This window comes from Tasmannia lanceolata, unplaced genomic scaffold (genome assembly GCF_043159265.1).
Source record: "Tasmannia lanceolata isolate RefF3 unplaced genomic scaffold, GAP_Taslan_0.1 ptg000008l, whole genome shotgun sequence".
Classification (NCBI taxonomy): Eukaryota; Viridiplantae; Streptophyta; class Magnoliopsida; order Canellales; family Winteraceae; genus Tasmannia; species Tasmannia lanceolata.
Genome location: NW_027518685.1, coordinates 62,531,745 through 62,554,862, shown reverse-complemented (window position 1 = coordinate 62,554,862; position 23,118 = coordinate 62,531,745). Strand labels below are relative to the sequence as shown.

The following is a 23,118-nucleotide window of genomic DNA, read 5'->3' as shown; positions in this document are numbered from 1 at the left end:
TAGCATTCCATCTAACCTGACCTGACCTGACCCGAGCAATGGGTCAACAGTGGTAAATCTAACCTAGCCTGCCTCTAGATCTCTCGACTCTCAACCCTAACCCAACCCATCCTAACACATTTTTCCAAATCGAGTCAGGTTGATTCGGGATAGATTCGGGTTTGCTCAATGCAAAAACAGAGAAAAATATCAAAAAAAAAAAAAAACATAACCCAATAATTTTACTAAGGGCTTTGCTAACGACTGCCATTGGAAAAGAAATTTTACACACGATTTTTTTTATATACGTCTCAAAACATGTGTAATATTATCAAATCATGTGTAAAATGATTGCAAAATTAAGTTTCCAATGTAAGGCACTAGTTAAGGTGCATCGGAAAAGAAATTTTGCACAATTGTTTATATAAAGTCTCAAAACATGTGTAATATTATCAAAATAAAATGATCGCAAAATTAAGTTTCCAATGAACCATAATGAGGGCCCTTAATTAGCAAATTCCTTTTAAAAATGGCAATAAATTAGACTGGGTCGGGTTGGGTCAAGGCCTCAACCCTAATCCAATCTGAAAAATTAAATCGGGTTGGCTTTTCCCAATCCACCGAAGGAAATGCCAACCCAACCCGAGCTGTAATTGGGTTGAAACGGTATGGGTCCGGGTTGAGCCCTACCCTATTTCTCCTCTTGTATGTTGGGACTCTCGTTCGAAGACGAGTTTTTGAAAATTACATTGAATTCATCTCAACTTTTCGAGACATTTATTGATGAGCAATCTCTCTCTTAAAAGAGAGAAAGGGGGCACCAGAATCCCCTCTTCAAATGATAAATAGACTTAAATAACTGTAAAATGTATGAACTGAAACATGCACACAAACATGACATTTTCTTTAGAAAAAAAAATGCAATGTAGTTCTTTTGAAGTACTCACAGTAACACTTTAATAGAGTTGGAACACCAAAAGATCCCAGAGAAATGCTGGGCCTGTAAGTTTTAGCACCATGTCTGTCACATTATGGTAAGATGATACGAAGAACATCTGAATAGAAATTAGTCTTTCCTGAGTTCAGTAAACTCGCGCCGGATGCCTCCTGCATTTACGATGACTATTTCTACCCTATCTCCCTGCATAAAATCCACAATTTAAAAAGCAGAAGAAAATGTAGACGTGGGAGATGATATTTTCACAAACACACACAAACCCCCCAACCCCCCAAATAACGTGATTTGACGTGAACAGTGGGCAACTTCAACGTTTTTTAACGTCAAATCACGTTAAAAGGGGGCGCATGCGTACTGCCAGGGGGGGGGGGGGGGGGCGCTTGATATCAGCGCCCTAAAAATAAAGGGAAGTGATATCAGCAAAATATGTTTTGATAATTGCACTGAGTCTTTTAGTATTTAAGGAGCTGTCAAGGGTTATTACAGTTCCCAAAAAGCTCTTACAAACCAATTAAAAAGGAAAAGACAACTGCTTTTGTGCAATTAGTAAAGCATGGATGTGCTGATATCATTTCCAAAAATAAAATATGAAGAATATATCGAAGTGAATTTTCAGAATCTCGCCAAAATTGTAGGATTTTGTCATTTGTTAAAAAATTGAAAAATATTACAATATTTTAAAAAAGATCTCAGATAATTGTGACTATGCTTTATAAATTTTTCTTATAGAAATGAATGATATCAGGAACTTACAGTATAGATATCTCTTTCAGCGGCAGATGCAAAAACATCTTTTACAAGATCAACTGCTTCCGATTCTGATAGCGGAGTCACAGCATCCTGCATGACCCAAAGGTTTTGAAAAATAGATTAAGTGGGGTTGGAGATCTGATCAGGCATGTTAAGTTGGATTCTTACCTTTGCAGGTAACAAGAGAGGGCTTGGAGATTTCAGTTGGTTGTCCAAGACAGGAATTATGAGTGTAGAACCAGAGCCTTGGGAACTGTACCCAACTCGCTCATATGATCCCACGGCATCGTACGTAAACACACAACCCTTTCCTACAAAAACAAAAGGCATAATGCATCTTAGAAATTATTTTAAGAGCAATGATAGATACAAGGGAGCCCTTGCATAAAGAGCCAAAAAAGGGCTCTGGATTGGATCCACGTCATCAGATATAACTGATTTTACTTTTTCAACCAATTTTAAATTGTAACTGAAAATGACGTGGATCCAATGAAGAGCCCTTTTTTGGCTCTTTATGCAAGGGCTCCCTTGTATCTATCATTGCTCTTATTTTAAACTTTATATTTTCGGATATAGCTAATAAGGTTACCTTCGCTATCAAGGCCACCTAAGACATTGAAAGCATAATACGGGAAGAAACGTTTATAGTAAAGGGTATTGGAGAGGAGCTGAGCCATTGCAGGGCAGCTCATTTGCTTGTTGTGCTGATGCTGATAGATCTGCATTGTGGCAAAACAAGTATATCAGCAATCAATCCCAGGGTTGCCAACGAAAGGCCATTGATACATTACCATCTTTCTATAATGTGTCATGTGTATAGTTGCCCTTTTATACACGTGAGGTTTAAGAAAACCAAAAAGTGGAACAAGACAGCCACAATGAGGGGCAACAAAAAAGTGGAACAAGACAGCCACAATGAGCAACCATAGTTACAAAACTCCCCTCCGTCATCGTTCACCCGAGTCTACTCCCTTTTACCTTGGCAGACTTTAGGGCTTTAGGGCTCCAGATCTGCTAATTGATGTCTAACTACAACCCAAAACGTGTCTAATAGCATGTAAGGCTAATGTGGCTAATAAGTTCAAGGCATAAAACATGGAAAATAAGATAGGAAAGATTAAGATTGATGAGAAAATCCAAGGAAAATACGAGTAGACTAAGAAGAACAGAAATAATAGATCTGTACCTAAGATGGTGTATTGTGCCTCAAGCGTTGTCCTACTGCGGGTGGTCTCCAAGAGAGGGGAGAGAGATAGCTAGAGTACAAAGGTAAGGGCTGATCTCAGTCAAGATAAAGATAAATAAGAAAAGAGAATCAAGAGAAAGAGAAAGAAAGATATCAAGATCAAGAATGAGTGGAGATAGAGATAGAAATGGGGAGTCGTTTATAAACCTAACCGAGGGGGAGTGAAAATTAAGGGGAGGAAATGAGGGGAAAAGAGAAATGGGACTACCAAAAATGAGAGGAAAGAAGAAAGATGGGAAAGAGCGAAAATGACGTCAGAGGGAAGAAAGGAAGGGAAAGATCGAGACAATAAAGTAGAGGGGTGAAATAGGGAAGGAAAGAAATTGATGAAAAGATGGGAGAAGAGATAGACAAGAAAAGAAGGGGGGTTCTCATGTAGAGAGAGGAGGAGATCGATGGGAGAAAGAGAATAAGAGAGAGTACTTTGACCATCTCGGTCCTTTCTTTTATAATAAATTTGACAATCATTCAAAAAAATGAGAGAGAAAGAAGAGTGGGGAAATCGAGAAGAGGGAGGGGGAAGAAAGACAACCACAGGGGGGATATTTTATCACGACTTTTAAAATTCTCTTTTTGTAGAGGGTCACAACTATTAATATGGAGGGCGTAGTTATTAAAGTGTTGGACTCCCATACTTGACCAGTAGGTTCAAAGAAAATCCATTAAAACTTAAAAGGGCTTTTAGTGGAATTTAGGAGTTTGGCCAATAGGAAATAAGAAATAAGTGGGCAAGTGCTAAAAAACTAGGGCCATAGACTCATAGGGGACATCCCCCACATCTAGGCTAAATAAAGTACTCAACTCAACTCAACTCAGCTCAACTAAGCCTTTGTCCCAAACTAGTTGGGGTCGGCAAATGAATCCTTTAGAAAATTTTCATGAAGAAGGTGAAAGGATCTACACGGCTCAAATTGACTAAGTCTACTCCTGACACTAGTTGGGTTCGTCTACATGGATCATTTTCTTTCATTCTATCCTAGCCAAGGTCATGTTCTCTGTTATGTTCCTAGCTGCATCAATGTTTCTACCTAAATAAAGTACTAATAAATTAAATAAAAATGCTACCTAAAAGATAAATACAACATGTCCAATAGTCCCATAAAAAAAACTAAATCTAACGGATAAGATGATGGTTGTGTCACATCACTACATGAAGGGCATATGAAAAAACTCAATAAAACCTCCAAATTTTCTTTTTAATAAAGATAAAGAAAAGGATAAAGTCCAAATAACAAAACATAGGGTACGTTTTAGATCTCAGTCATAAACATACATACAATAAGAGGATGGTTGAATCACATCACCACATAAAGGGCATATGGACAACCTCAATAAAACCACCATTTTTCTTTGGGAAATGATAAATACGCCCCTTTTCATCACTTGGGACACCCAGATGCACTATATCTATGACTGCAAAGAGGCAGTTGTACAACGCATGGGAAGAGGATTGAAGGGACCTGATTGCCATCATACACTGCACCTGTGTGTCCAAAGTAATGAAAAGGGCCGCATTTATCATTTCCCTTTTCGTTTTAATAAAGATAAAGAAAAGGATAAACTCAAATAACAAGAGCGTAGGGTAGGTTTTAGATCTCAGCCATAAACATACATACACAATTCTCAATGGAACATAATAAAAATGCCAGGGATGTGCTTTAAAGTACACCGCCAAGGATCTGAAAATCGGAATCGAATCGTAAATCGGATCATAAATCGCAAGATTTTTTTCAGATTTATATATAAAATGAGAAAAAAACATAGGTAAAAAATAAGAATAAAATGAGTAATTATCTATTTTCCATTTTAAACTATTAAATTAAATATAAAATTCCAAGATTAGTAATCCGAAGCACAAACCATATTCATCACACAATAAATTACTAAACAAAGCACAAACTATATACATCATATAATAAGTCATTATATAATGAGAAAACAGATCCTACACACTCGTGTAGATAAGTTATCAACACACGAGCTTAAAATACAATGGGGGCCCACATTATTTGGGGTGATCCAAACCATTCATTTTTAAGGCCCTCACATAGATAGGGTGTCCACAAAAAATCAGATCCACAGGATCATCCCAACCATTCGAACTGTGGAGGCAAAAAATGGACTAATTTGTGAAGGTTTAAAGACGTCCATTTTACCTCCACAAATCGTAGGGTTGGGATGATCCTATGGATCTGATTTTTTGTGGGCACCCTATCTATGTGAGGGCCTTTAAAATGAATGGCTTGGATCACCCAAGCAATGTGGGCCCCATTGTATTTTAAGCTAGTGTGTAGATAACTTATCTACACAAGTGTGTAGGAACCGTTTTCTCTTATATAATTAATCACAACAGTAAACAAAGCACATACTCAAATCTATAATAGTCATCATACAAAAAACTGTAAGCAATAAACAAAGCATTTTGAAATGATTTTCATTTTGAAATCACAATCAGTTCCCAAAATCCAAAATAGAAAGAATCGTAAAAGTCGTAAAGATCGCACGATTCAAAGTCGATTATCGTACTTGAATCGTAAGATTTTTACGAAAAAAGATTCTTCGTTCGATTTAAATTGTTCAACCCATGAATCAATTTGAATCGTAAGATTCAAATCGTAAATCGTAAAATATTAACAACAGAGTACACCGCAATGGCAAGAGCCTCGTGCAATGGGCCGCCCTTTTTTATGATTTCCATGGAAGTGTATTGAAAGAGTTTGACTTAGATCTTCTAAGTTCTAACCACATACCAAATGCCTGGCTTCCAAATTCTTTTGCAGAGCTCTGACATCAGCTTGAAATCCAGAGGATGCCAAAACACATTTGTCGGCCCTTCAAGAAAATTATAGCATAAACCAAATCATTTTTGGAAAAGTTAAAGGCATAACTTTATACAATAATTCCACTTGAACATCCAAAACTATTACAGGTTCTCTATGGAAACATATGCAACTCAAGAACATGGTTTAGAAAAGAAAGACGACCAACAGAATGATGCAACTACATTGTTAATAACATTAGATAATATGAGGTTTTATGATAGCATCTATAGTCCTGAAAATTGTGTTTTCATTCCACCACAAGGAATTTTATTCAGTCGGTATGTGATAGTTATAATAAAGATAGCCATTTAGCTGCTGCAAAAAAATGTTGGCCACGTTGCTTGAATCTGTTGAAATAATTCAGGTAATGCGGAAGTAATGTTTTAGTTCAGTTGAAGTGCAGAAGTAGACAGTAGAGCAACTTTTATTCAGTTGAGCAGCCTTTGGTGGAGTACAACTACAACTATGGTACTTGTAGTGGCAAAGTTGTAATTCAGTTGCAGTACAATAGCAGATAGTAGTGTAACTTTTATTCAGTTGAGCAGCCTTTGGTGTACACCTATGGTCATTTCTTGTATATAAACTACTAATAAGCTTGTTGATGAACTAATTTTAGCTCTCCATTCTATTTTATTTTCTTAAATGGAAAAGGATGAAAAATAATACCTCTTCAGTTTTTGTGCGCATAAATACACTAAAACAGTCTAAGAAACAATAAAACCTTAAATTTAACTAGATACCTGTGTGGAACACCAAGTTTTGGAGGGTCTGAAATGCATTAATTGACTAAGTGGAAAATTGTCCGTTTGATTTTGGATAGGTGATATAAATCAAGTGGGACCCATGAGTCTTTGATTGCCATAAAATGTATAGGGCGTTGATAAGTTGAGTAACTTTCGATATATTTTTTATGGTTTTGCAAAACCCACACTTGCAATGAACATATGCAATAGGGTTTCTTGAGTTTTTGAGATTGTTTCTAGTTTGATAAATTTTGAACAAGAGAGAATCTGGCCTATTACGATTAGAAAGAGGAAGAAACACTTGAACAGACAAGTTTGGAAAGGATTGGAGAGCTTCTCAAATAATTTCTTTCGGAATTTGGTTTTAGTATCCTAAATTTAATGAGTTTAGTTGGTTTAGAATAGGGATCTTCACAGCCTTTTGAGTTGCAAGGTTGAAGTAGTCTAGTAGGAGAATAAGTTTGGAAGGTGTGAGTTCTCTACCATTCAAAAAAAAGGTGGAAGTTTCTACATAAAGTTTGTTATAAAGTTATTTTCCCACTATCTTTGTGTTATTAAGAAATTTTGTGTCGGGATTACTTTGTTGTTTTAAAGGTTCAAGTTGAATTTCTAGTTGCTTTATTTTATTAAGATCTACTAAGTTCAATTACTTTATTTCAGTAAGACCATTAAAAAAATTCCTTTATTTCAGTAAGACCGTTAAAAAAAAGGTGGAAGTTCTCTATATAAATGTTGTAATAAAGTAGTTTTTATATTGTCTTTTTGTTATTAAGAATTTTTATGTTGGGATTCCCTTGTGGCGTTCAAAGGTTCAGGTTGAATTTTTAGTGGCTTTATTTCAATATGGTCTACTACTTGGATGTTCTCTACCATTCAAAAAAGGTGGAAGTTCTCTGGAAGTTCTCTATACAAAATTTGTTATAAAGTTTTTTTTACAGTCAGTGTTATTAAGAAATTTTGTGTAGGGATTCGGTGTACAAAGGTTCAGATTGAATTTTTAGTTGATTTATTTCAGTAAGGTCTACTACTTTCAATTCCTTTTATTCTACTCTCTTCTCTCCAAGTGGTTCACTCAATCTAAACTATTTGGAGCTTGAGTTCCTACTGCCCTTGATTGTTTGTTTAGAAATCAAATCCTTTTTCTTTGAGATTCTATAGCCATTTGTCCGATTGTTTGTTTAGAAACCAGATCCGACGCTATTGGGTTCTCTCAGATTAATCCTTAAGCTGATCGAGAGTAAATCCTTACTGGTACATTCTCATCGCTAATTCTGCCATGGGATTAAAATCTAAGACTGATTTGTTCTAAATAAGACCAAGTCGACAATAATTGGTATTGAAACCTTGTTTCAATTTAGATTGTTGCAGACTGATGGCTGGAAGAGGTAGAGGACATTTTCTAACCCTTTGGGCGCTAAAATGGGGAATGCTAATCAGTAAGAAGTTACTAGACAAGAATCTGCACATTGCAAACAATGGAAGAGAGGACCTATCAAGGATGCGAGAATAGAGGGATCTCTAATGATGATGCAACTTTGGGTGCTAAAGAGATTCACGAATTCCAGCCAAAATTGTGGCCCATGTTTCAAGCGGATTGTAGGAAGAATTGAAGCTCACAATATTAAGTTCTGACACATGGTGGTGGCAGCATTTGCATAAGATGAGTGTAGCGGAGATGCAAATGCTTAGATTGATTGCGGCCACACAAGGTTAGATAGAATTAGAAATGAAGACATCCGTTAAAAGGTGGGGGTGGCACCAATTGAGAAGAAGATGAGAGAGCACCGCTTAAGATGGTTTGAACATATCCAACCGAGTCCTTTGGATGCTCCAGTGAGAAGAAGTGACTCTTGCCAAGTTGATAGAGTAAAAAGAGGTAGGGGTAGACGGAAAACAACTTGGGTAGAAACAGTGAAGAAAGACTTGATGGCTAGGAACAGAACAGAGAACATGACCTTGGATAGGAGAGAATGGAAGAATATGATCCATGTAGACAAACTCAACTAGTGTCAGGATTAGACTTAGTCAATTTGAGCCGGGTAGATTCTTTCACCTTCTTCATCAAAATTTTCAAAAGGATTCATTAGCCGCCCCAACTAGTTTGGGACAAAGGCTTAGTTGAGTTGAGTTGAGCTGAGCTGAGTTGAGTTGAGTTGAGTATACATTGTGGCGACAATGTTCAAACGTGGAGGGAGAAAAAAAAACAAGGATTAAGTTGACCTTCTGACGCAACAAAAGTAAAAGGAACAGAAGTGGACAGATCTGATATAAGAGATAAAGGGGAGAAATATTCAAAGAAGAGAACACAAGAGGGGGGGATTGAAATGGTGCATGCCAGTCATACAGTTTAGGAGAGAGAACCTCTTCTATATTTTCTTTAATCTCCAAAAACCATCTCCCTTACTTTCATAACCCCATTTTATTTGTAAGTAACCCTAAAAGCAATCACTAATCTAATCTCAACCCTAAAAAGTTCCCCTAAGTGAAAACATAAAAGACTACTAACTTAAGCTGATAGTCCTCACTGCTTAAGTTATTAAAACTAAAGACTAACTTAAATTACTAAGGTTATAACTTAAGTTGATGGCCCCCATTATTTTAAGCCACTAAAACACCCCCACCCCACGCCCCCCGCCAAGAAAGAAAAAAAAAAAAGGGCTGCTAGTGCTCCTTCCCCAAGGTTATAATGGTTCTCTTCCATTAACTCCCCTGGGCTGAATAGAACTCGGTCCCGAGGAGAAAATTACCAAATATTGTTGATGTAAGAATTAATCCAATTTCTTTAACTCGTTGTCCGAAATCCATGTGTTTTCACTTTGCAGTCATCCAAGCCACTTGATAAGGAATCGCCGATACTAATTATCTGGACGAGAACAGGATTCTTTCATGTTGAAGCATCCTCAATTGCTTCAACTAATCATAGTTGCAAATTAGATCATCGATCTCACCAAACCAATGATAATCATACAAATCAGCTACATGGAATATAGGACAGATATGGAGATCATCGTATAACTTCACCAAACAAGCATTAGAGTTGATTTTCTTCAAAACCTTGAACGGTCCAATCCTCCTATCCTGCAACATGTGAAAAGTTCCCTTACGTAATTGTTCATTTCTTGATCTTCCTTTCACTTCCTAATGTTGATCGTTTTTTATCTTCGTCTCTTTGATTTTGATCTTTCTTGATCTTGATTATTCTTTCATTCATTTCTCCTTTATATTTGCTAAGATCATTCTTCTTTCCCTCACTCTAGCTCTCTCTCTCTCTCTTTCCTTTCTTGGATATATCCTACAATAGACAATCAAGGCATGAAGTCCGGCATGTCATTCCTAGGCACGGATCCAATAATCTCCATCTTTGCAGTCCATCCTACAAAAATTTCCCCTCGAAACCTTTATCACCACCCTTACAACACTTACCTAATCATTCCCTAACCCTTGTCGCTTGACTACCTACCCATAGTTCTTTTTTTATAAATATGATTTCTATAGCAAATTTGAATTAAGATGTGATTTTTTGAGACGGAATTAAGATGTGATTTTATTCATTAGTTAGTGTTATCAATTGGGATTATTGTATGGAACATTATTGGGATGAAATAATTTCTTTGACGAATGAACCTTAAAGCTTAGAATTTTTTTGAAAACTTTAGCTAAGTTTTGATTATTATGTAATGTTTATGCTGATTTGGGAATGCATGTTGCTAATTTTATTGAATTATAACTCATTTTATGCTCCTACATTCCTAGAAAGTCACATGTGAACCCTAGGTTTGCACCAATTTGGTATCAGAGCCAGGTTCGCATCAATTTGGTATTGGATCTAGATTCACATCAAAAGACTTTTCAGAATTTTCTATTGCTGTACTTTTCTCCAACTTGGAGCAGCAAAATCTAAAGTCTATTGTCCTCCTCTCTTACTTTAGATCACTGAAACTTCCGTGTTCTTTTTCAAGCTTCCTGCATCACACTGTTTATTCTGTGCAGATATATGTTCTTTCACAGTTCAAGCATGCTTGAAATCTCATCGTCTGTACTCATCTAACAGACAGAAAAGCAAAGCCTCAGCTTAATGCGGAATTTAAGCACATAAGACCAATCAAGTTGTTAAATCTATGTTTGCAATTCTTCCAGCCGCAATTAAACAATCGATACATGTGTTTTTCAAAAAAAAAAAAAAAAGGAAAAAAGAAAAAAATTGATACAAATGTAAAATAAAACCCTAATACGTTCTCTTTCTTTTCAATTTCCTCCAAAATGCAGCCTAAGAAATAAGAACTCCTTTTGTTTCGTTAAGCATGCTCGAAGATTAGTAAAATGAGCAAATGTGCAATAATGAAAGAATTCGGATCTCATACTCACGCGCAAAGCCCTAAAATCAAGGATCAGAACAGAAAAGAAAGCTTAAATTTCAGAGAAGGGGAAAAAAAACGTACAGTTCGCAGATTTTGGAGTAATCGCGAGTAAGGATGCTGTAACCAGTCGACATCCTCGTATCAGATGCAATGACACAGTAATCAGAGCCTGCGATCGCAACGCAAGTCCTGAAACAGATAACCTCATAAGCAACCACAAAAAAGAAACCCTAATTCATGGAACTTTATTGTACATAAAGAAACCCTAATTCATGGAGCTTTTTATACAAAAAAAAAAAAAAAAAAAAACCTAATTCAAGCAACTTTTTTGTACAGAAAGAACCCCGAAAAAGCTTAATTGATGGAGCCTTTTTATATAAAAAGAAAACCACTAATTCATGGAACTTTTTTGAACAGAAAGGAACCCTAATTCGTGGAGATTTTTTATACAGAAAGAAACCCTAATTCATGGAGCTTACCCTCCATTGTTGTCGTAAGGAGACCAGTTGGCCTGCTGTTTCGTCATTGATTGATGAGAGGAGGAGGAGAAGAGAGAGAAGAAGGGAATGTTTTAGGGGTATGAAATGTATGATTTGCTGTTTTTATTTGTTCTTTCTTTCTTTTCAAGAAAGGAGAAAAGAAAATGGGATTTGACAAGATGACCCAAGTTCAAAGAGTCTGAAGTAACTAAGCACAGGGGTGTCAATGGATCCATACGGTCCGATGGATCGTCCGAATCCGAACATAAATGAACGGGATCTAAACATATGAATAGGATCCACGGGCATATTTCGGATCATCAAATCTGGGATCCGAAAATTTTTGGATTGTGTATAGGCATGCCACAGATGCCCATTGGATAGCCACGACCGAAAATGGTTTACAAAAATACCCTCCAAATTTTGTTAATGCTAACCGTTCTATGAAGGGTATTTTGGTCAAAACCTCTCTTATCACTTAATGGATCGGATGAGAATGCTATTTCACTCATCTCAGTTGTTTCATTTCATACTTTCACGTAGGAAAAGAGAGGGTTTTTTTCTTTATGCATAATATTCTTTGATAATAGTTATACACTATATTTGTGTATGTAATTTTGATTAGTTTTATTGTTTACAAGCATTATTATACACATAGTTAAACATAGATAAATTTTTAATTTAGTTGAAGAAAGTGCATACTAATAGTGGACTGCCATTCTATCTCTTTTTAAAAAAATTAATTGTTTACTTAGCTTAGTGGGACATAATAGGACACTCCGATGGACGGTCCGAATTAAAATGGATCGTGATCATGACGTGGAAAGTAAGATCCGAAGAATAATCTGACTCCGACCCGACCGATAAGGAATTTGAATGGATCGTGACTGTGACATAGGTGGATCCGACCCGAAGTGGATCCGTTGACACCCCTAACTAAGCAAGAAGATCACCGTTAGGATCAATTCTAACTATCAATAATGGGTCTCAAACGGGGGTCATGTATGTGCAATCGTGGTCGTTGATCTATGGACAGTCATGATAAGGCCCACATGATCTAGGTCAATCGGCCGCATCGTGCCAAGTCGACTATGATTTTCTTCGGCCACTTTCCGCATTGCATTTGCGTTTTTAGACATGGGGACCAATCATGTCCAAATGGCATCCAGTTGGGGCTTTCATACTTAATGCTCCATAAATTTGTAATCTCTTATGTCCTTTTGTTAGACCAGGAACCGACTGTTCCTAAGTTAATAATTTATAAAAGCTCTTATTTCTAATACTTAATAAAGAAAAAAAATGGAAAAATCTAGTGAAATGAGATATTAGAGAGTACCTTCTTAGTTAATAATTTATAAAAGCTCTTATTTCTAATACTTAATAAAGAAAAAAAATAAAAAAATCTAGTAAAATAAGATATTAGAGAGTACCTTCTTAGAAAATGTTGTTCAGAGTACATATGCTTTACAATATTATATGTGGGTACAACATAAGAGAACAAAGAGAGAAAATAAAATAGAAAGGAAAACTTGTGTCACAAAACACAAATCCTAACCATATATTTCATACCACAAGCATTCTGACATGATTGTAGGGTGTGTGTATATATATACAAGATGTTTCGAACCAAAAGATTATAAGACCGTTCTCTCCAACTCATCTCTCTCAAATCACAAGTGTAAGACCACTCATCTCTCTTTTCCCACCCTATTTCTCAGTATTAGATGCTGAAAAGGAAATGAAATTTCAGGGGTGGTGATAAGAGGTGGTGAGATTCCAAGAAAAATCAGGTGATAAACTAGTTTTTTAATACTTAATACGCTCTACTATTTATATAAAAAGATGCCACTTGGAATATAAAATTTAAGAACACCAACTGTACGTGTGGCAAAAAATTGGCTGCCAGATCAATTTAGCAAATTTTTAAGTTCAAAAGGGTTTTGTTTTTGCATGTGAAGGGCCACCATTGAGCAGCTTTATAACTAAGTTTGTCTTTGGAAACAAATTCTAGATTTTTCTCCCCCATTAATTCGGCTAGTGTCAATCTCATCCCTTGATTTTGTTCATTTTTTAAGCTGGAATTGGGGTGACTCAGACTAAGACTATGATTCTAATGACTAATTTCAGCAGTCCAAACACACCCTTGTCTTTACCATGTGATAAGAATACAATCGCCAAAGTAGCATATAGGACACTTGTTGATGGGGTCCGAACTCAACACTGATGAGGTCCGAACTCAGCACTGATGAGGTCCGAACTCAGCACTGAGGAGGTCCGAACTCAGCACTGATGAGGTCCAAACTCAGCAACTAATTGGTTGTTGACACGTGGCCCTCACAGGGACCGCTGCAACGCCAACACCTGTCCCTGCTGGGTGTGACACCTGGACCAATCAGGGACTTCCACCTGCCCCTCCTAGGCATGAGACCTGATCCATACAGAGGCCACCACCTGTCCTGGACAGGTGGCTCAGAATCACTATAAATAGCCCTCATTTGCGCTAAGGTGAGGGATCTGAAAATCAAAACCCTAAGCTTTTGCTCTGACATTGCTCTGCACTCCTGCTCATACTGACTTGAGTGTCGAAGCGCCCGTCCGGAGCACCACTCCGGGTTGGTCTTCTGACCATTTGTCTTCTTGTCTGTGCCCTTGTGCAGCGCAGGACTCTATCAGCCCTTCAGGCCCAGATCAGCCCTTCCGGCCCTAACAGCGCAGGACTCCATCAGCCCTTCAGGCCCAGATCAGCCCTTCAGGCACAGATCAGCCCTTCAGGCATAGATCAGTCCTTCAGGCCCAGATCAGCCCTTCAGGCACTAACAGCGCAGGACTCCATCAGCCCTTCAGGCCCAGATCAGCCCTTCCGGCCCTACCATAACCTGTTACCAATTTTAGACCTAACAGATTTGGCGCCATCCGTGGGACCCCGCAACAAAAAGCTATTCGGAACCTCACTTAAGCAATGGTAGGGAAAAACGGAAAGCATGTGCCAACCTCCCGGACGACCCGGGCTACAGCCCCCCGCGAAGGAAGAAGCGAGCGATTGGCCTCGCAGATAGAGGTCGGGGCGGCAGGGGAGCGCAGTCTGACTCGCTCGGACCGTTCAGACCCTACCCCGACCCCGAGGGAGATGCGGGCCCTTTTCCAAGAAATGACTGTTGTGATTGCGCAGTTCAGGAATCCGGCCACCGCACTCCAGCAGCACCCAGCCGAAGCCTCTCATCCCGCCCAGAGGAGGGGAAGCTCTCGCAGAGAGCACACGCCCCCGCCCCGGGAGCAGACTCGTCACTCTACAAGACGAGATCACCTCTCCCGGGACAAGCATGTGCGCCCCGATCCTCGCCTATATCACCGGTCACGATCTCCTTCCGTACAAAAGCATGGTAGCAAGAGAGACGCCACGCACGGAGAGGGATCGGGGCACCGGCGAAGGAGTCCGGCCAGTCAGTCCGGATCGGCTATGAGCCCGCCAGCAAGGAGAGAGAGGCCCGTCCACCGGGCTGAGGAAAGAGAGGACCCGGTGTTGCGAAGAATCCAGCAGATCGACCACCGGATCGAAGAGCTCGCCAGAGAGCAGGGCCGGCCTGCCTCCCGGATCTTCACAAGTACTCAACCATTTTCGGACAGAGTGCTCAGCGCGGAGGCCCCCGCGGGTTGGAAGATGCCGCAGATTTTGCAGTATGACGGGACCACCGACCCCGTGGACCACTTGGAGACTTTCAGGACCACAATGCTCCTCCACGGGGCGTCGGATGGATTCCTTTGCCGGGCATTCCCCACCACGTTAACCGGAGCAGCGCGGGACTGGTACTCGCGGCTTAAGCACAGGTCCGTGGACACTTTTGATGATTTTGGGGATGACCTGACCCGCCATTTCATGAGCAGCAGAAGACCCAGGAAGACAACGGCTTCGCTGATGGCCCTCAGACAGGGAGATGATGAGGCCTTGAAAGTGTTCGTTGGTCGCTTTAATAGGGAAGATCTTCAGGTTCTCAACTTGGATCCCTCCGCGGCCATGAACGCCCTTCTGGCCGGCGCCCGATCTACTGACTTCAGACGAGCAGTGGCCCGGCGCAATCCGCAGTCCCTCGCAGACCTGATGGCCGGGGCGGAGGAGTACATCTCGGTGGAGGAAACTCTCGCCGCCCTGGACTCTGCTAGCAAGAGAAGGCCTGAGGAGAAGAACCCTACCAAGCAGCGTAGGGATGATAAATCTCAGAAGAAGGAGAGAAGCCCCCACCCGAGAGAGCATTACACCCGGCTGACCGCGTCCAGAGCACGTATCCTGGCAGCCATTCGGGAAGAGGATTTCATCCGGTGGCCGGAGAGGCAGACCTCGTCGGCGAAAAGAAATATGTCCCAGTACTGCAGGTTCCACAAGGACCACGGTCACGACACCAATGCGTGCCTTCATTTGAAGGAGGAGATCGAGCAGCTGATCAGCAGAGGGTACCTCGGAAGGTACTTAAAAAATGATGACAACAGAAGAGAGCGCAAGGACAAGCCGAGGCCCAGAGGCAGAAGCCCCCAGGGCGCTCAACCTCTGGGCGACCACATCCAAGCTCCTGCCCTAGCCAGCCCCCCTCCTCAGGTACCTCAACCTCAACCTCATGGTGTTATTGGTACCATTTCAGGAGGGCCGACCGCAGGAGGAACCTCTTCATCAGCCCGCAGGACTTATGCCCGGCAGGTCAACGCCATCCATACCTGCAGCAATAAGGCCAGGCTAGAGAACGTGATGTCCTTTTCAGATGCAGATCTCGACGACCTGATCCTCCCGCATGATGATGCCCTGGTCATCACCATGCTGGTGGCGAACTGGGAAATGAAGAAGATCTTGGTCGACAACGGGAGCTCCGCAGACATCCTCTATTATCACGCCTTCGAGCGGATGCTGATCGGAACTGACCGTCTGAAGCCGGCCAACTCTGATCTGTTCGGGTTCTCCGGAGAAGTTGTCAAAGTTGAAGGGCAGATCGAGCTTCCAGTTCTTATCGGGGAGCCGCCCTGCCAGTCCTTCGCCATGGTGAACTTCTTGGTGGTAAGGACCAAGTCGGCCTACAATGCGATCCTGGGACGCCCCGGCCAGAATCTCCTCCGAGCTGTTCCCTCCGCCTATCATCAGAAGATGAAGTTTACTACACCAGGAGGTATAGGGGAAATCAGAGGGGATCAGCCCCAGTCGAGGCGGTGCTACGCAGCGGCACTGAAAGGGAAGAATGCGTCCGAGTCTCTGCCAATCGAACTGTTCGATCTAAGGGATGAAGCCCAGATCCCTTTCTACAGCGATGACGACCAAAGGCTTGTCCGGATCGGCTCTGCCTTGTCAGAGGCCGCGCAGCAGGATCTTGTTGAGTTCCTCAGAGCCAATGCTTGAAGGCCTGTAAAGAATCTCTGTAATGAAATTTCAAAAAGAAATAAAGTGGAGTTGTCACTAAACTGTGTCCCTCACTTTTGAGTCACTAATATATGCCAGCTCCTCCAATCAAACTTTAAGTGTTTGCAGACTTAGCTCTCAGCCTAAGTGTTTGCAGACTTAGAGAGCGGCATTGGTGCACTCCGGCGCGTCCAATTTGGTGTGGAGATCAGTTCCAACCATGGACCCGCCCTAGTGGAAAACCACCTCAAAGACTCTAAGTGTTTGCAGACTTAGCTCTCAGCCTAAGTGTTTGCAGAGTTAGAGAGCGGCAGTGGTGCACTCCGGCGAGTCCAAATTGGTGTGGAGATCAGTTCCGACCACATGGACCCGCCCTAGTGGAAACCACCTCAAAGACCTGCCCGGCCTGGCCGCCCTTAGCCGAAGCCGGACAGGATATGGCGCAATCGCTAGACGCCAAAAGACCTGCCCGACATGGCCGTTCACAGCCTTAGCCGGACAGGATATGGCACAATCGCTAGACGCCAAAAGACCTGCCCGGCATGGCCGTTTACAGCCTTAGCCGGACAGGATATGGCGCAATCGCTAGACGCCAAAAAGACTCTAAGTGTTTGCAGACTTAGCTCTCATTCTAAGTGTTTGCAGACTTAGAGAGCGGCAGTGGTGCACTCCGGCGCGTCCAAATTGGTGTGGAGATCAGTTCCGACCACATGGACCCGCTCTAGTGGAAACCACCTCAAAGACCTGCCCGGCCTGGCCGCCCTTAGCCGAAGCCGGACAGGATATGGCGCAATCGCTAGACGCCAAAAAGACTCTAAGTGTTTGCAGACTTAGCTCTCATTCTAAGTGTTTGCAGACTTAGAGAGCGGCAGTGGTGCACTCCGGCACGTCCAATTTGGTGAGGAGATCAGTTCCAAACGTGGACCTGCCCTAGTGGAAAACCACCTCAAAGACTCTAAGTGTTTGCAGACTTAGCTCTCAGCCTAAGTGTTTGCAGACTTAGAGAGCGGCAGTTGTGCACTCCGGCACGTCCAATTTGGTGAGGAGATCAGTTCCAAATGTGGACCTGCCCTAGTGGAAAACCACCTCAAAGACTCTAAGTGTTTGCAGACTTAGCTCTCAGCCTAAGTGTTTGCAGACTTAGAGAGCGGCAGTGGTGCACTTCGGCATGTCCAATTTGGTGAGGAGATCAGTTCCAACCGTGGACCTGCCCTAGTGGAAAACCACCTCAAAGACTCTAAGTGTTTGCAGACTTAGCTCTCAGCCTAAGTGTTTGCAGACTTAGAGAGCGGTAGTGGTGCACTCCGGCGCGTCCAATTTGGTGTGAAGATCAGTTCCAACCGTGGACCTGCCCTAGTGGAAAACCACCTCAAAGACTCTAAGTGTTTGCAGACTTAGCTCTCAGCCTAAGTGTTTGCAGACTTAGAGAGCGGCAGTGGTGCACTCCGGCACGTCCAATTTGGTGTGGAGATCAGTTCCAACCACATGGACCCGCCCTAGTGGAAAACCACCTCAAAGACCTGCCCGGCCTGGCCGTCCACAGCCTAAGCCGGACAGGATATGGCGCAATCGCTAGACGCCAAAAGACCTGCCCGGCCTGGCGTCCACAGCCTAAGCCGGACAGGATATGGCGCAATCGCTAGACGCCAAAAGACCTGCCCGGCCTGGCCGTCCGCAGCCTAAGCCGGACAGGATATGGCGCAATCGCTAGACGCCAAAAGACCTGCCCGGCCTGGCCGTCTACAGCCGAAGCCGGACATGATATGGCGCAGTGGTGCACTCCGGCACGTCCGCAATGGCTTGGAGACCAGTTCCGGCCAAGGACACCCAGTGAAAAACCACCTTATAATGCCCAAGTTCTGAAGACTTGAATCCAAGCAGTGGTTCACTCCGGTCCGTCCCGAAATGGCTTGGAACCCAATTCCGGCCAGGGACCACCCGTGGAAAACCAGCTGAAATCCGAGTTCAGAAAAATGGGATCCTGCATTGGTGGTTCACCTCGGTTCGCCTCTAAATGGCTGTGAGCCAACTCCCGGCCAGGAGAGTACGGGGGCCAAAAACCACCCACAATGAAATCCAAGTTCTTAAACTGGGGTTAAGGAGCCGCTTGGTTCACTCCGGTCCAATATTATGGCCGGACAGGATATTTTTCCTGGTCATCTCGGACCGACCAGAAAATGAGGTCATCTCAGGCCGACCAGAAAATGAGGTCATCTCAGGCCGACCAGAAAATGAGGTCATCTCAGGCCGACCAGAAAATGAGGTCATCACAGGCCGACCAGAAAATGAGGTCATCTCAGGCCGACCAGAAAATCTGGTCATCTGTAGAAGACAAAAGACCTGTCCGGCCTGGCCGTCCAACGTCTTCGCCGAAGCCGGACAAGATATGGCGCAACCGCTACGCGACAAAAGACCTGCCCGGCCTAGCCGCCCAGAAGTCTTAGCCGGACAGGATATGACGCGTTCGCCAGAAGACAAAAGACCTGTCCGGCCTGGCCGTCCAACGTCTTCGCCGAAGCCGGACAGGATATGGCGCAATCGCTACGCGACAAAAGACCTGCTCGGCGTAGCCGCCCAGAAGGCTTAGCCGGACAGGATATGACGTGTTCGCTAAACTCCAAGAGGCCTGCCCGACCTGGCCGTCCTTAGCCGGAGCCGGACAGGATATGGCGCAATCGCTACGCGACAAAAGACCTGCCCGGCGTAGCCGCCCAGAAGGCTTAGCCGGACAGGATATGACGTGTTCGCTAAACGCCAAGGGACCTGCCCGGCCTGGCCGTCCTTAGCCGGAGTCGGACAGGATATGGCGCAATCGCTACACGACAAAAGACCTGCCCGGCTTAGCCGCCCAGAAGGCTTAGCCGGACAGGATACGGCGCACTCACTAGGCGATAGAGGACCTGTCCGGCCTAGCCGCCCCGTACAGGAGATCTGCCCGGCCACGACGCCCAGGAGGTTTGGCCGGCCAGACTCCTGGTTCAAATTTCGGCCGGACTGGATTGCACAGGGGCTCCTGCCCGGCCGTGCTCCTTCAGGCCGAGTTTCAAGGCAGGACCAGGCCGCCCAGAGGCCCCTGGCCGCCGCGGTTTTTCCTGGCCCTTGCCTGAGGCCGGCCTCAGCTGCCCAGAGGCCTTAAGGCCGGCCAGATGCTGTTTTAACCCTCTTTTTGCTTCCCCTAGCCGCTGTCACGACTCGGAGAACCAGGGGGCAACTGATGGGGTCCGAACTCAACACTGATGAGGTCCGAACTCAGCACTGATGAGGTCCGAACTCAGCACTGAGGAGGTCCGAACTCAGCACTGATGAGGTCCGAACTCAGCAACTAATTGGTTGTTGACACGTGGCCCTCACAGGGACCGCTGCAACGCCAACACCTGTCCCTGCTAGGTGTGACACCTGGACCAATCAGGGACTTCCACCTGCCCCTCCTAGGCATGAGACCTGGTCCATACAGAGGCCACCACCTGTCCTGGACAGGTGGCTCAGAATCACTATAAATAGCCCTCATTTGCGCTAAGGTGAGGGATCTGAAAATCAAAACCCTAAGCTTTTGCTCTGACATTGCTCTGCACTTCTGCTCATACTGACTTGAGTGTCGAAGCGCCCGTCCGGAGCACCACTCCGGGTTGGTCTTCTGACCCTTTGTCTTCTTGTCTGTGCCCTTGTGCAGCACAGGACTCCATCAGCCCTTCAGGCCCAGATCAGCCCTTCAGGCATAGATCAGCCCTTCAGGCATAGATCAGCCCTTCAGGCACTAACAGCGCAGGACTCCATCAGCCCTTCAGGCCTAGATCAGCCCTTCAGGCCCAGATCAGCCCTTCAGGCACAGATCAGCCCTTCCGGCCCTACCATAACCTGTTACCAATTTTAGACCTAACACTTGTCACACAATCAACAATTAAAACCGAGCCTACACTTGCCTTTACCCTTTGCCAAGCATGTGGCACAACTTAGACTGGTACCTATGACAATGCTTTGCTAGATGACCATGTGAGGGGTTGGGTGTTATGCTCTATTTTCTCCCTGAGTTTAATTTTCTATGAAGAGGTTGAAAAAAATTAGAGAAAGAAGAAGAAAGAGAGGAAGAAGAAAGTAATATTTTTCTCTACGTTTAATCTCTATCTCTGCTCTTTTATAGAGCTGGTCCTAACAGAATGAGATATTCTCACATGATCCTCTAACGGATTCTGCCCTTCTGTTTTCTTACAAAATAACAAGAAATTAAAAGATGACAACCAATTGTAATATTCCTTTCTCTACTCATTATTCTGAGATCATTCTTAATCTAACTGTGGATATAGTCCTTCATCCACATGGGGGTCCTTTTCACTCTACTGCCTTTACTCTCTTGGTGTCTGTCTTCTTGACGCTACTGGCTTCCCAATTGTTCTTAGCTGTTAATAACCCTCTGCTCTTCCACGTCTTGTGCTTCAGATAGTTCCTGTTCCCTATCATTGGGTTCCACCCACAATTGTCCATCCATAGATGTCATGAATAGTAGTTGCTGCTACTTTTCCAATCCACCTCCCTTTTGTTGGGGTTCTACGATAAAGCATAGGTTCCGCATCAGAAAAGTGAATGGATCTGGTAGGGCTTATAAGGACTTGGGCACCGTCAGGCACTCCCCTTACTGGCTAGCTTTTAAGAGTGAATTCTACGTTGGTCTCAACAAGTGGTATTAGAGCCGGGGCATGGTAACCCTGGTTTACCCTCGTGGACATAAAATTAAAATCCCTCGGAGAAGATCCGATATAATTCACTTGTTACTTTTGTGTAGTCCCACATCATAAAAGTGAATGGATGTTGAGGGGATTATGTTAGAATATATGATCAAATCTTCTAGGACTTGATCGTTGGATTGATTGAGGTAAATTTAGTAGTTGGATTAGATTAGGCAACTAAGATAATCCCAAATCTTGGCTAATCTCTTTTCTTATTTATCCCTATAAGCACTATTTATGGTTTGATTGTATTCATCCTAAGTTATTGAAAATCCTAAATTTTAAATGGTATCGAAGTGGATCAATTGGACCACGCACCAACTTCAACGCAAGCAATTCTCTTCTTCGGTAAACCAGTTTCTTCTTTTCACGGTGTTATTTTCCTTCATTCCACTTTGTTTCAATCTTAGATGAAGTGATTCTGTTGGTTTTTAGAGAATCTCTATATAGTTGATACACCAATCTATTTGCAACCAACCTCACCAATCCCTTTAGCCCCTCCACCATCTCTGGGTAACACGGGGTCCTTACGAAGATGAAGATCTCAACCATCACAAGCCATTTCCTTTGATAGAGAGGCTCTCTCCTTTTTATTTCCCATTTCATCATGGAAAGCCATCTGGGCTTACTTTATCATCATCACTCTTTTTTTGTCAATCAAACCCAACAATACCTACTAGTCTTGGACCGAAAGGCCTCATGCTTAGTAACCCCAATCCTTGTCATAACAACAAACTTTCACCTTGCAATTGATAACCACACCTCTCTGTCTAATGTCCTTATGATGTCTATTTGGTTGAGGTGTCTCAGCTGAGGTGGCGTGCCTGAAGTAGTCCTCTACTTGGTTGAGGTGTCTCAGCTCTTTGAGGCGCGTGCCTGAGGGAGTAGTTTCAAATTCCAAGAGGATCAGTACTAAAAGAAGATCCATGATGTCTATTTCCATGAAGATCGATTCCAAAAGCCGACTAATAATGACTTGCCCATTGATGCTCATTCTCGTCAATTATGGCATTGGTCCATAGTGACCTATTTCGATGATGATCGGCATTCTAACACCGACTCATGAACCCATTGAGGCTTGAGGTCCTCAAATCCATTGCAGCTCCTCTTTCAAGCAACACGTCTACAACATCAGTCATCATAATTGCATTCGGTAACAGATATCATTTATCACCATCAATGGGCATTCATCATCAACCTTCAACAATGTCCATCAATTGCCAAATTCAGTTTCTTTTTTCTAAATTTTTCAATCCACATACATTTGAGAGGCATGGTAAAATATATGATCAGATCTTATAAGATACGATGGTTGGATTTATTAAGGTGAATTTAGTAGTTGGATTAGGATTATCTATCTCTCCTTAAGTGCTCTATATAAGCACTAGTTAGGGTTTGTTTGTAATCATTAGTGAAAATCCTAAATTTAACAGGGCTTATAAGAACTTAGGCATCACTAATCTTAAATTTAACAGCTTATAAGAAGCACTCTCCCCTTGACGGCTCACTTTTGAGCATGAGCCGTACCAGTACCAACACCACCCTTTGGAGAGTGTGTTACGATCCTAAGTGGAGGCCCCACCTAAGTATGAGACTAGGTGGGACCCAGTCTGGTATGTGACAGGTTTAAAGGACCTTGCCTAACACGTCCCATCAGCTCTGGAGCTTTTGGCGTATTGGTAAAGTAG

At 42.9% G+C, this 23,118-nt stretch overlaps 1 protein-coding gene across 1 annotated transcript; it reads right to left on the bottom strand.

The window, feature by feature from the left end:
- Positions 1 to 862: 862 nt before the first annotated feature.
- PBF1 (N-terminal nucleophile aminohydrolases (Ntn hydrolases) superfamily protein) lies at positions 863 to 11,522 on the bottom strand. The gene is made up of 7 exons (XM_077387037.1): positions 11,336 to 11,522; positions 10,938 to 11,045; positions 5,684 to 5,765; positions 2,277 to 2,406; positions 1,856 to 1,998; positions 1,691 to 1,777; positions 863 to 1,120 (listed from the first exon to the last, which is right to left on the bottom strand). Exons 1-7 carry the CDS (start codon positions 11,380 to 11,382, stop codon positions 1,046 to 1,048), a joined length of 672 nt encoding a protein of 223 aa, XP_077243152.1. The 5' UTR covers positions 11,383 to 11,522; the 3' UTR covers positions 863 to 1,045.
- Between the last annotated feature and the right edge of the window lie 11,596 nt (positions 11,523 to 23,118).

What these genes read in the sequence shown, in the direction of transcription:
- PBF1 (XM_077387037.1), bottom strand. Translation starts at nt 11,382, where the DNA reads ATGACGAAACAGCAGGCCAACTGGTCTCCTTACGACAACAATGGAGG. An exon ending in ATTTGGAAGCCAGGCATTTG is followed by an intron (nt 2,407 to 5,683) that starts GTATGTGGTTAG and finishes GCCACAATGCAG; the next exon opens with ATCTATCAGCATCAGCACAA. An exon ending in AGGTGGCCTTGATAGCGAAG is followed by an intron (nt 1,999 to 2,276) that starts GTAACCTTATTA and finishes TTGTTTTTGTAG; the next exon opens with GAAAGGGTTGTGTGTTTACG.